This window comes from Equus asinus, chromosome 3 (assembly GCF_041296235.1).
Source record: "Equus asinus isolate D_3611 breed Donkey chromosome 3, EquAss-T2T_v2, whole genome shotgun sequence".
NCBI lineage: Eukaryota > Metazoa > Chordata > Mammalia > Perissodactyla > Equidae > Equus > Equus asinus.
In genome coordinates, this window is record NC_091792.1 from 52,802,764 (window position 1) to 52,815,491 (window position 12,728).

Below are 12,728 nucleotides of genomic sequence, written 5' to 3' on the forward strand. Positions count from 1 at the left end.
CAGTTGTAAGTTCACAGAAAAGTTAAGAGGAGGGTACAGAGATTTCCCATATACCTGCTGCCCCGACACATGCATAGCCTCCTCTATTATCCACATTGCCCACCAGTGTGCTATATTTGTCACAACTGATGAATCTACTTTGACACATCATTATAACCCAAAGCCCAGTTTACCTTAGAGTTCACTCTTGGGGCTGTACATTCTATGTATACATTCTATGGGTTTGGACAAATGTATAATGATACATATCAACCATTGTTCTATCATACAGGGTACTTTCAGTCCTAAAAACCCTCTATGCTTTACCTGGTCATCCATCTTCCTACTCGCTACCTCCCACTCCCAGGTATTTTTATTGAAAAAGAAATTTAATCTCGAAGGATTTGAATTTCAATTTAAGAGTATAATTATGATTTTATTATATGTTATTTGAAAACAGCATGGCCATCGTTGGCACTTTTGCTAGATTTTTATTATATTGCTTCCAACATACAGAATCTTTTCTGTCATTCTTAATTACCATATGTACTTTAGTGAAATCAATAATATATACGGTTGAGGGTGGTATTATATCATTCATTACCAGTTAATTCATTGGTTTCCAAATTCCATACTTATTTATTACATGATAAACAGTATAGTTTAATTGACATAAAATATAAATGTCTGAAATATGCAATATACGAACCATGGGATTCATGAGCTAATGATTCAATTTCCTCACAATGATGCTAATTTCCAATTATCCTAATAGGTACATATGTATATTTATATTTGCAAGAATGGGGTGAGGGAATCCTTTACCCCTGTTCTTAGTAAGGGTAGTGGCATTCCTACAATTCCCCCACTGAGGAATCTTGTGTTCTTGATTTTATCACTACTCAACAGAGTTAAAAAAGGAGAAAATGCCCTGCGACCAGTGTATCTACTAAATATATCCTATTGTTGAGAGTTTTTTTGCTTTATTTTAAAATCACATAATTATACCCTGAATATAACATGCTGGTTCTATCTACTATAGTTATTTTTAAATGTGTTGATTTCTCTATATCTCTAAGGCAAACTTTTATTTTTCCTAAAACATAGGAATTCGAATCTCTAGAGGAAGTTTTATACTAATAACCAAATATATTAATGATTCTCAAAAGGATAAAAGTTCTCTATGTCTATATAATGACATTTTGTACATTTGAAAGGGCAATAAAACTTTATTCAAAGAGCATTGCGAAGATAAAATGGGTAAAATTATTTAAAATTTTTTCTATGCTAATACTCATTGCAAGCTTGCCTTTGGTTTTGTTATTTCTGTGTGGTTTATATTGAGGAAATTGAGAAAATGGGTCATCAATGGCAGGGCTTCCTATGTTTATCTACTCTCACATAACTCTTTGCTCTTTATTCCTAAAGCTTTATCATATATGAAATATATTTACATATTTATATTGCATGTAATACATATACAGAGTACACTTTAAAAATCAATTAAAATATAATGAAGAATTGTATTTTCAAATACTATTCGAAATAGTTTTCAAATACAATTCAAGAGAAGATATAGTTGCAACTTTGATTAAGTAATAACTTGCAAAATAATGTCAGTTGTGTAAAACAGTCACAAGAAGAAAGGTAAGGATTAATTCTACAATTCTAGTATTAATTATGCTGAGGCATCCCAAAGTTTTTTTAACTGAAATTAATTGTATTTTTATAGGAGAAAAGCACTAAACAGAAGTACTTCAGTTAAATTGTTTCTAAAAGCACAGGTTCAGATTTCCTTGTTTCTTTGCCTTTATATAAACTGAGTAGACAAATCCGTTACTTAAGATATCAAAGCTGATGCCCAACATTCAAAAGTAGATTCATGCACTACAGACTTATTTCAAGCAATGCCTCAGAACCACGGGCTTCCAGCTGAAAATGAACCAAAAACTAAACAACATCTTAAAAGACATAGAAAAAATTATTAAGCAAATAATTCCCAAAAAGGGAAAGAAAATATGTAAATTAGCAGTGGGGTGGATGGTCTAAATAAGGATTCTATATTATGCATTCTGAGTGGAGAAGTCACGCTGTCAGCACACATTTTATCATATTAATAATACGCAACAGGTGGCTGAAGGGGAAAAAAAATAGCATCTATCTTCTCCATACCTTCCAGAAGTAATCTTTACAAACACGCAGTTGTCTTACTAAAATGGTGATGCTAAAACCTTATGTAAGTTTTTCAAATAAATCATATTTTCAAGTATCACATGTACTTCAAAACAGATATTTCCCAAAAATATTTCAATAAATCCTTTACTTAAATATAACATATAATTTTGATGGATTTTTTCCCAGAGATCACATAAGAATAACTGAAAATACTCTATCTCTATAGAAGTAGGCTGAATGAATCCTAGAATATCTAATTCTTCCAGGCAACTCGGCTTGCCTCAGTAGTTTAAATCAAACACCTTTAAAGACTGTCCAAGTAAGTCTGGCTGCTCTTAATAATTCAATAAAGTGATTTGAAAAAGTCAGAGAATATTAAGATATTCAAGATTTGAAATATATTTTAGAGAAGAAAGTCTAAAATTCACTTTTAAAAGATTTTAAAGGAACCATTAAGAAATGAAATGTCATCATGTGAAGCACTGTTCAAATACTGATGAAATATTCAATATTTTTTCCAAATGAGGGCATGATAAATTCTTCCCCAGGTTTGGAAATACCTCACTCACTCCCTTGTCTTTTTGATTGTATTCAGCATAAACTTAAACGAAACAAACACGTACGGGGTTTGCTTTTATAAGAGCATTCATTTAGCAATAAAATGATATTTAAGCTTTATTCATAAAGCATGGGAGACAAAGCTCTCCATTAAGTATTATCATTATCATTTTTCATCTCTCTACCCATGCCTAGTATCAGTGAGCTACATGTAACTTTAAAAATTCGTGTTTCTTCAGGAATCCTTCTGTCAGAATCAGCCACGCGTTAGATTTGGCTTGTCAGTTATTTCATATAAGAGATGCTGGGAGATGGGGGTAGACAAGCCAGGATGAAAACTAGTCTAAGCTTCCAGGTATTTTCCCAAATCGTGACGGAGTGTGAGCTGATGAAAGAAGTTAACTCATCTCCACGTAGTGGACTGCAGATGGACTCCACGAGAAATTCTCTCAAATGTCACAGAAAGGGTTGGCAATGCGTCCACAAATCACTCGCTGCCTTTCAGGCCTTCTGGGTTTTACAGGGTGCACTGGGGGCGCTAATGAAGGGTCAGGGCAGCCTCCTCCCTGGGACAACCGAGTTGACTGCGTGGAGGTGAACCTCACTCGACGCCGGCAGCTCTTACTCCGCTCCATTCAGATCAGGTGGGAAAAAATGACTAGCTAGTCAGGACCCCTCGTTCCAAGGCAATCCAACGTCGGGAGTCTCAAAACCTGACTCTGCCGTAATAACCCTTTTGGAACCCCCCTGGGGGAGCCTACAGTTTAACCCTTTTATCGCTACAACCTGCGGGCGTCCCTTCCACCCCACCCCCTCATCCCAAAGATTTCACGGCAGTGATTCATTTTAGAATAAAACGTAATCGAAAGCATTGCAAACATGTTCTGTATTAAAGTTAATGCCGAAGCACAAGTCTGATGAGCAATTTTATGTAATCAGGAGCAGTTCAACTTCTGCCGACTGGTGCCGCCAAACAACCTCCCACCCCTGGAGAGCGGGCATTTATAAATCTTACATCTTCCTACGTCCTCCCTCAAATTCCTTAATGGACCATTAGTAACGGGATCGATCCTAGTTACTTTAGGAGCAATACATCGCCAAGGCACATTTGCTGTGTTGACTAGTGGCAGAAAGACCATCAAAAGTTGAGAAGGTAGAGCCAGCACTTCGCAGACCTTTGGGGGCCGGGGGAGGGGAGGAAGTACAGTGGGAGAGTGGGGTGGTGGGAGGAACAGTGGGAACCTGGTGAGACCTGAACTCCTGTGCCTCGAGCGAGCAAGCCCTTCCCCTTGCACCGGCCTGGGAGGGCATCGGAAGTGCCAACTTCTCCAGCCGCTGTGCGCCGCCGCGGCTCCCCGAACCCCTCTCTTCTTCTCGGGAAACCGAGCCCGCCGGCCACCCGCCCCCGGCCGCCGCGGCCCCCGCCTCGGAGCAGCGCGCTGGTGGGCCAGGGCTTGCGGGTGCGCAGCACTTACGTCTCGGAATTTGTTCCACTGTCCGACTTCCTTGTCATACTGAGAGATCGTGGTGAGCCATTGTTTATCATCCAGAAAATTACCGCCGTCCGACCGCCCCCCGGCCGCAGACACCGCCGCGGCAGCTGCGAGAGCCTGACTGCACCAAGCGGCTGCACACACACACAATACGGCTGACACCTTGAGCATCTGGGAAGGGAAACACAACCAGGAGCGGGGGGTGGGGGGTGGGGGGTACAGTGTCAGACAAGGGATACGAAGACCCGGAGACCCTGGAAAACGTGCATCAGCGACGACAGGGGTAGAGGGAGGAGGAGACAAACAGGGGCAGGGGAGCCCCCTCCCCGCAGGCTTTACCCCCAAACCCGGGCACTCGCACACACGCAGCCCCGGCGGAGGAGTGGTGGCTATAAGGAAGGGAGCCCCGGGCGCAGCAGCCCGAGCGGGAAAAGAACGCTTCCCGACACCTCACCTTGTTGTGAGCCGGCACTGTGCTCGCAGCTCCTGCTGGAAATGCAGCCCGGCTCGGCCAACTCGCTGCTTTCAGGAGCTGCTGCACGCGCCGCCGTCTCGAGCGGTCCACTCAGCTCCCTGCGCCCGGCGCTCCCCCCATCGCCGCCTCCCCCCGCGCGCTGCTCTCTCGCTTACTCCCCTCGCTTCACCCCTCCCTCCCCCAGCTCTTTTTTTTTTTTTTTTCCTTTTCCACTTCCTCCTATCCCACCTTCCTCTAGATCCGAGCTGCAGTCGACTCCGGTTGCGACGCTGGGCTGGAGGCAGAGGATACACCAGCTCCTCGCCCAGGAATCCTTATCAGCTTCTAACCTCTGCGCTCCAGAAGAGGTTCTCATGTTCTCGAGACAGCCTGATCATTCTCTGGTCCTGGATTTATTTAACACAAAGTGTACCAGCTCTCTTAGTTGTTTCTTCCCTGCAATTTCGTGGCTGAGCATTCAGACGTGGGAAATGACATCTGACTAAAACTTTATGCATCACCAAGTCAAGAATCCCTTGGATTTCTGTCCTGTAAACCTCTTGGACTGAGCTCCACCCTAAGGCAAAGCCAGCTAGAGGGTCTTGGGAGATGTATTTAACTTCAGAAAAATGTATGTTTTCGTGAACTTCTGGATTATTACAGAGTATAAACTTTCATGTTAAAGGAAGTTCTTTTCTTTTCTTTTTTAAAGAGAGTTACTTGGTAGGGCGTTTGAGTACACCCAAATCTCCCACAAGCTGTAGATTATTTTCCCTTAATAAAAATTCTTTGGCACCTGTATTTTACGTTCTAGGACCTGCATCAAGAACTTTAAAAACCGAGGGTATGTCTCTCTCCTGCAAAACGGAGGAAAGTTTTGAAGACCTAACACCAATTTTGCTCTCCAAGACTCCATTTGTGACAAAGAACTTGGCTTTCCATGGCTTTCTCACTTGGACTAAATAAACTGGAAGGAAATCAGTAATTAGCCCCCTGTAAACAGAATCTGATGAAGAGACTCTCTCCCACAGACTCGGAGGATTTAACTGAAGTGAATAAGTGTGACTCAAGAGATCTGCGGAGGCTAAAAGACTGCGATAATGTTATGTATCTCTATTTGAATTATTAGAGATTATTTCACTAAAACTACATCTCCCAAAGCTAAGACCCTTGAAATTTTCATGTACCTTCCAAAACTTCAGGAGCTGTTTGAATAGCGGCAGTGCTTTCTACTCATATTTTTCATTTCAATCTCATACGATATTTGTATAACTTTTTTCAAACTATATTAAACCAGGAATCAAACATGATTAATTTTGATTTCCAATTTCTTTTAAGTAGAGGATTTAAAACTGAATGTATAATATGTAAAATAAGTAAAAAGACAAAACTGCCATTTTTTAACTCAGAAAAAGGTATTTTCCTCAATTTTTCCCTTTTCCACTCTGATGAATGATAGTAAGGGGAAAAAAAACAGAATCTACAATTGCAATTCATAGACACTCTGTTTGATGCAAACATGTCAGATAACATCAAGAACACTGATATGTACTAATTTTCCAAAGATATTTCTTTTGACCTAGTCACAACTGGCCATGCCATATATTTTAGAATATTCTATTTCTTGCTTAGGACATCATTAGGCAATTGTTAGGAGGTCCACTCTCTACATCGGCTCTTCCTGGTCCCCAGTCCTTCAGCTCCCTGCATCCCCATCCTCACCTCTCTACCTCAAAATTTGAAGTCTTTTCCTCTCAATTCAATGTGTGCCTTAGATGAAACTCTGATGCACAGCAGAAGTCAGAAATTGTTAAATTAAAAATGATCTTCTAACCTTTGTAACCTACCTTTAAAACAGTTGTATGTTATTTGCTACAAAATATTTGATGAAGGATGATGCTCTAACACTCTGCAGCCTTTCAGCATCCTTTATATATTTTAGCATGGTAACAGCCATCTAAGGCTAACATGATCATCTTTCAATTTATGCAAGCATAGATATGTTTATTTTTATGCCTTCATTGACCTCACAATGTATATATTTCATTGCTGACCCTGACATGTTCATAAAATCTCTTCACATCTAGCTTACACCGGCAACTTCCCAAATAGTCCACCTGGACTATTACAAGTTGTAAAAATGTGTGGAAGAACGCACGATGACGGTTGTACTTGCCTTGAGAGAAAAGCCTCTAATAGGCAAACATCAGCACTCACGGTAGAGCAGGATTTACCAAGAACTGCAAGTTTGAAATGCTATGAGTCAGAAGAGGTAGACAGAACCTGTTCCCAGTGCATCTGTGCTAGTCTGGTCTGGTCCAGCTTATCTCCCACTGCTAATGGAGCTCCTTAAACCTTTACCATTCTTCCAAAGCCACTGCCCTTATCAAGGCTAAGCTTCTGGGCATGTTAGCAATAAGAGTAAAAATCTACTGAGTGTGATGGTAAGATGTGTTGACCACAGGAAGTCTCTTCTCACTTTGTCTACATACAAAGAGACTGCTTTCAAAATTTAAATAATCCTAAGAGAATTCACACTTTCGGTTAACACCTCGGTCATCAGTTAACACCTCAATGGGGATTATTTGAAAACCTGCAGAGAGCAAAACCCAGAACGGAAGAATACAGGAAGAGTATTAAGTGGGAGGTAAAATATGGGCGGGGTAGCTAGGAACCTTGCAAGTCAAGGTGGGTGGGTACAGAGATGAATAATTCACTGTCTACTTCCCAGTTTTTTTGAGAACCAGTGCTGGGAACTGGAAAAATTGAAAAAGCAGAAAGTGGAGTGGGGTGTTTGGGACGGGCAGAGTAAGATGCTAGTGCCACAAAGTAAGTGGCAGGGCTAGAACTTGGTTTTGTGTTTCTGATCGTGCATTACAAAACTGGAACTCACAGCAAGACTCAGGTCTTCATATTCCCTGTCTCTTCTGCCACTTCTGTCACCTCGTGACAAATAATAATTTACATATATTATGAAAAGTTAATATTAGGGCCACTCTGAACTTGAACTTTACCTCTATTTTCTTATCTTTTTAACTCTTTCTGTACTGAACATTGTTAGTCAATCAACAAACATCTGTTATTGAATATATCGCAAGACATTTTGCTAGGAATTTTTTTTTATATTAAATCTATTTCTTTTCTAGGTTTCTTTACCTTCATTTTTAGATTTGCCATGTTTCTAGAAAGATAAATATTAGGCATATAGTAACACAGACTCCCTTTCTAACCACCTTTGAGATTGGGACCTATGAAGACCTTAATGGAACTTCATTTCTTTAAATTCACACACACACACACACACACACACTTAGTTGTCTTTCATTGGTTACTTTTTTTTCTCAGTTACTATAAAAATATAATACTCTGTTGCTCTGTTGTTAATCCTAACTATTGTGAGGATATATAGGAAAGGTCCAACTTATTGTACATCTTCCGTGGGCCAGGCACAGTGCCAGACACTATACATTCACCATGTCCTTTATTCTTCCCGGCTTGGCAGGATCCCATAGTTAGTAAATACAAATGAAGGATTTTGAGGGTCTATGAAGTTCTTGAGAATGATCATGCTACACTGCTTCTAGTTTTCCCCTCTCTGTATAGAACTTCTCTGTTTGGGTCATCTTTTGTTTATGTTCTCCCATTCCACTGTCCCTATATTTTTTCTCTTCTACCTGGTGTGCGTTTATTTATCTCTATTTTAGTGAGAGCTAGGACTCATCTGGTTGAAAAGTCAAGGAAAGAGGGGATGGTTAAGACAGGGAACTTGCTAAGCTAAGGCAGAAGTCATTCCACACAGATGCTGAGCACCTTAGTCCATGACTCAAATGACCTTGTCCACTCACTCCCTAGTCTCAGCAGCATCGAGCCAGGAGCTCAGCAGGCAATCTACCTGGTTGGCTGAGAAGGGAATTGACCAAGACTGCCTCCCTCTCCTTGTGCAAAAATGTTGTTTGCCAATCAAGCAAATGTTATTTGCCTTTTCATTGCAGCCAGCTGGTGGAAGATAAGGAAAGATGGGCATTAAGGGGCTTTGCAGGGTGTCTGAAGTCACCAGAAGCTGTGGTTTCATGATAGACGAGTTATCCTAAAGGCACAATTTGGCCATGACTGAAATATTTTATTATAAGGTGAGGGAAACAATACCTGATCTATAAAAGTCAAGCATCTAGAATGGTGCCTTATGTCAAATCCTTCCATGAGCTTGCATCCAGCATACATATAAAAAAAAAGCAGCAGCAGCAAAACCCTGGGTATTAAAAATTCAGGAATAAATTAAAGACCTGCCAACACCATCATAAAAACATGTCAAGAAGGAGCATTGTATGTCCTCATTTTGGAATTTTATTTACTAGAACCATGTAAATCTTATCAATCATCCGTTCTTAATTTAATAGGAAGTAGTAATAATTACAAGATTTGCATTAGGGACATCAAAGATAAACACGTTTTTAAAGATTAGAATTGAATTGCTAGAATAGTATAACAGACTTTGTTGTTTGTTTTTAGTGACCAGCGCCACTTAAGCAAACTTAGAAGATACTAGATACCTAATTTGATAAACAGGCCATCTTGTGATTTAACTTAATGTAAAACATCCAGTAGATAAAGAGACTTGAAAAGCTGTAATAAATATGAGAAGCACATCAATCAGTTCAATTACTGTAATTCTTTAAAAAGCATTTTTCAACATTTAATACCAGAGGGTGAATCTGATTAAATTAATTGATTACCAAGTAGATAGTACTGGAAAGTGGCCAATAAGGCAATTAACATTTGTTTTTACTTTTTACAGAGACATATTTCTTGACTATTTTATAAGAAAAATTATTTTTAAATTTTAATGAATATTAATTATAAATACAAATAAATAATATTGAAGGGTACAAGGTACTGACACAAAAATGGATAAAATAAAATGTATAAGAATATTTGAACAATACACTCTATGCACATGCACAGAAATACAAACATTCTTATACGAAGGTTAGTAAATTTACAAATCTGCAGGTCAAAAAGACTTTTAAAAATATCTCTCTCCTTGATATCAATACGGATGTGTTTTTTAAAAATTTGACCTGCACAGTTATTAATATGATAACCTTCGTATAAAGATGTGTGCTGTGAGTTTCTTCTTTGACTTAGAATGTTATTTGGCTTGGTAAAGTAGTATGTTTTCAAATGGCTCTAGATGGAGTTTCTAAATCATGCTCTACAAAGAAACTTTTCTGTTTACCTTTGAATTTTTGTTTGTTTACTTTTTTTTAGCTGACTAGTGCAAAACAGACTTCATAAATCATTCTTTATAAAAGTATTATTGGTTAACTATTTTCAGAGGATAAAAACTATCCTAAGTGATATTGCAAGACCTTGCCACTTAATTCTGTCTCTTGTAGAAATGAGTTCTCTCCATGTGAGGCAGTTGTACCAAAAGAGAGAGAAGGTTGTGATTCCTGTCCATACATGCATGTCAAGAATCCTGTACTCTATAGGATTTTAAAATCCTATAAAAGTTAAACACAAACGTGAAACAATTCACAAATAATGTAAGTTTCTCCTCTCTTAAATTAAAAAAAACATTGTCTTGCTATTTACTTTGAAATATTGATTGATTGTTCCCTTAATTGCTATGCAATGAGCTTGAAATGGGAGATAAAAATATGAATAAGTTGTTAGATGATCCCTTCCACAAAAAGCTCACACTCTTGTTGGGGAGAAAAACAAACAAATTAGTAACTTAAATAGAGTATGATGAGTGTTAAGATAGGAGTTGCGTTGAGCTGGTCTCTTCCTGAACCAATATCAGGACACTGAAATGTGAATTAATTGTCATTTATAAATGAAAAGTTTAGATAGGCTGGATCTCAGACAAAGAGTGTAAACAAAACTACTGAAGATCAAGTTTCTCCATCTTGGGCTAACTTAATAATACGAAATTCCACTTCAGCAAATTCAGATGTGTTTATGGGGTTAAAAAACAGCCTGGCACTTAGAAATTTCACATCCCTATACTAAAGGGCTGGGAAAAAGGAGAGAGTCTCTTCTTACAGCTCAGCACAAGAAGAAGGGACTTCTCCAACCTTAGAAACTTCAGTAGTTCTCTCCTTGAATCACATTGCTTTTGATTTGGTTACATCCTCAACCCTGAACAAATGCCTGTGCCAGGAGGATGAGAAGTACCAACATCACTGGAGCAGTGAAACAGAGCAGTCACTATCAAATCGATAGTCGAGGGTTGGGGGAGTGTAGGGGGGCAGGGAGGAGGGTAGAAAGGCAGAGGAGGAAGGGGGGAGGAGGCAGGGGGAGGAGGGGAGGAGGAGGGGTAAGAAGGGAGAGGAAGGAGGGGGGAGGGGGTGGGGTGAGGGGGAAGGAGGGTGGGGGTGGAGGGGCTAGTTCCCGGAAGGAAAGAAGGTCAGAGCTTTGTTTTACAAATAGCAGGATCAAGGGTGGCAAATGTAACAGATTTCCCTTGGAGGTCTGCAGGGAACACTGTGGGAGCAAAGAAACAGGTCATTTAAGAGACTTGAAGAATAGAGTTATTAGCCAGAGGAAGTATGATGGGAATAACATGCGTTTTCCAGGAAGGAATGCAAGTAAAATCGGAGAGCTGTGAAATAATATAGTGGTCACATTTTTAAGTCTTTCTTTTTCTATATCTAAAACATTTTCTGATATATAGACGCAAATAGGGTGGACAATGATATCTAGAAAAAAATCAAAGCAAAAAAATTCTCTCTTGAAATACATTTTTAAAGTGAATTTCAATATAATATGCCTGACTTAGCTGCATAAAATGCTTTCCAGTGCTCACTGATACAAAGAGAATTCCCTTGTGAACCAAGCAAATACCTTTTTTATGTTTTACAACATAAAGAAATAAGGGATAACACACCAATAATGCAACCTTCCCTTATTTTGGTAGGGAAATATTTTTGCTCTTCTTAATTTTTTAATAAGCAATATTAATTTAAAAGATTTGCTGTACTTACTGGGTTCTGGATTGCAATCAAAAACAACACAGCTCATTTAATTCATGCTGTACTTTGAATTGAGATATTTTTCTGACTTTTTTTTTCCTTTCAGGATCTTTTTAATTACAAGTTTAATTTCTTGGTATAGAGCTATTCAAGTTATATATTTCATTATGGTAGAGTTTTGGTAGTTGTTGGTTTTCAAGGAATTGATTAGTTTCTCCTAAGTGGTCAAATTTATCAGTGTAAAGTTATTTGTAATATTTCCTTATCATTCTTTCATTGGATGCAGGATCTGTAGTAATAGACTGGGTTTTACTCCTGATATTGATGATTTCTGTCTTTTTCCTATCTTTGTCAATTTGCTAGACATATATAATTTACATTATTTTTTTCAAAGAACCAACTTTTTGTTTCATTGATTTTTCTCTATTATTTTTCCATTTTCAATGTTATTGATTTCTTCTCTTTTCACTGTTTCCTTCCTTTTGCTTATTTGGGTTTATTCTGCTCTCCTTTTTCTAATTTTTTAAAGTAGGAAGTTAGATTATTAATTTGAAAACTTTCTTCTTTCCTAAACATTTAATAGTGTATATTTTCCCTCTCTGCACTGCTTTAGCTGAATCCCACATATTTTGATATGTTGTGTGTTCATTTCCATTCAGTTATATGCACTTTTGCTTTCCTTTTAAACTTTCTGTTAGACTTAGAGATTTTTGACAAGTGTATGGTCTAATTTCCAAATATGTGGAGATTTTCCTATTGTTTTTATGTTACTAATTTCTAGTTTGATTCCATATGGTCAGAGAACATACTCTGTATGAATTCAATTCTTTTAAATTTGTTGAGGTTTATTTTACAACCAAATATATAGTCTATCTTGATTTCTCTAGATATTACAATATACATATTTAATATATAACAGTCTACCGATATGGAGGTTTTATCTTTTTGAACACAGTATGGAAACTTTATTTCTGTTTAGGTACATTTACCCTCTGTACTTTTTAAATGCAATTGTATGAAATATCTGCTCTACATATATATGGCACCACTGAGGGGTGATGTTAGAATTTTGCTTGAGCCATCAAGTATGAT

The 12,728-nt window shown here is 38.3% G+C and overlaps 1 protein-coding gene across 3 annotated transcripts in view; it reads right to left on the reverse strand.

The window, feature by feature from the left end:
* Positions 1-5,186, reverse strand: part of SPOCK3 (SPARC (osteonectin), cwcv and kazal like domains proteoglycan 3) — a 468,925-nt gene extending 463,739 nt beyond the window's left edge. Inside the window, exons 1-2 of one of the 3 annotated variants that reach the window (XM_070505032.1) lie at positions 4,909-5,186; positions 4,188-4,376 (exon numbers count right to left, since the gene is read on the reverse strand). In XM_070505032.1, the coding sequence (XP_070361133.1) occupies positions 4,188-4,376 (189 nt within the window). In that variant the 5' untranslated portion in view covers positions 4,909-5,186. Of the gene's footprint in view, positions 1-4,187; positions 4,377-4,659 lie in introns of all 3 variants that reach the window. The other 2 variants (XM_014851442.3, XM_070505033.1) reach the window with 2 other exon arrangements.
* Between the last annotated feature and the right edge of the window lie 7,542 nt (positions 5,187-12,728).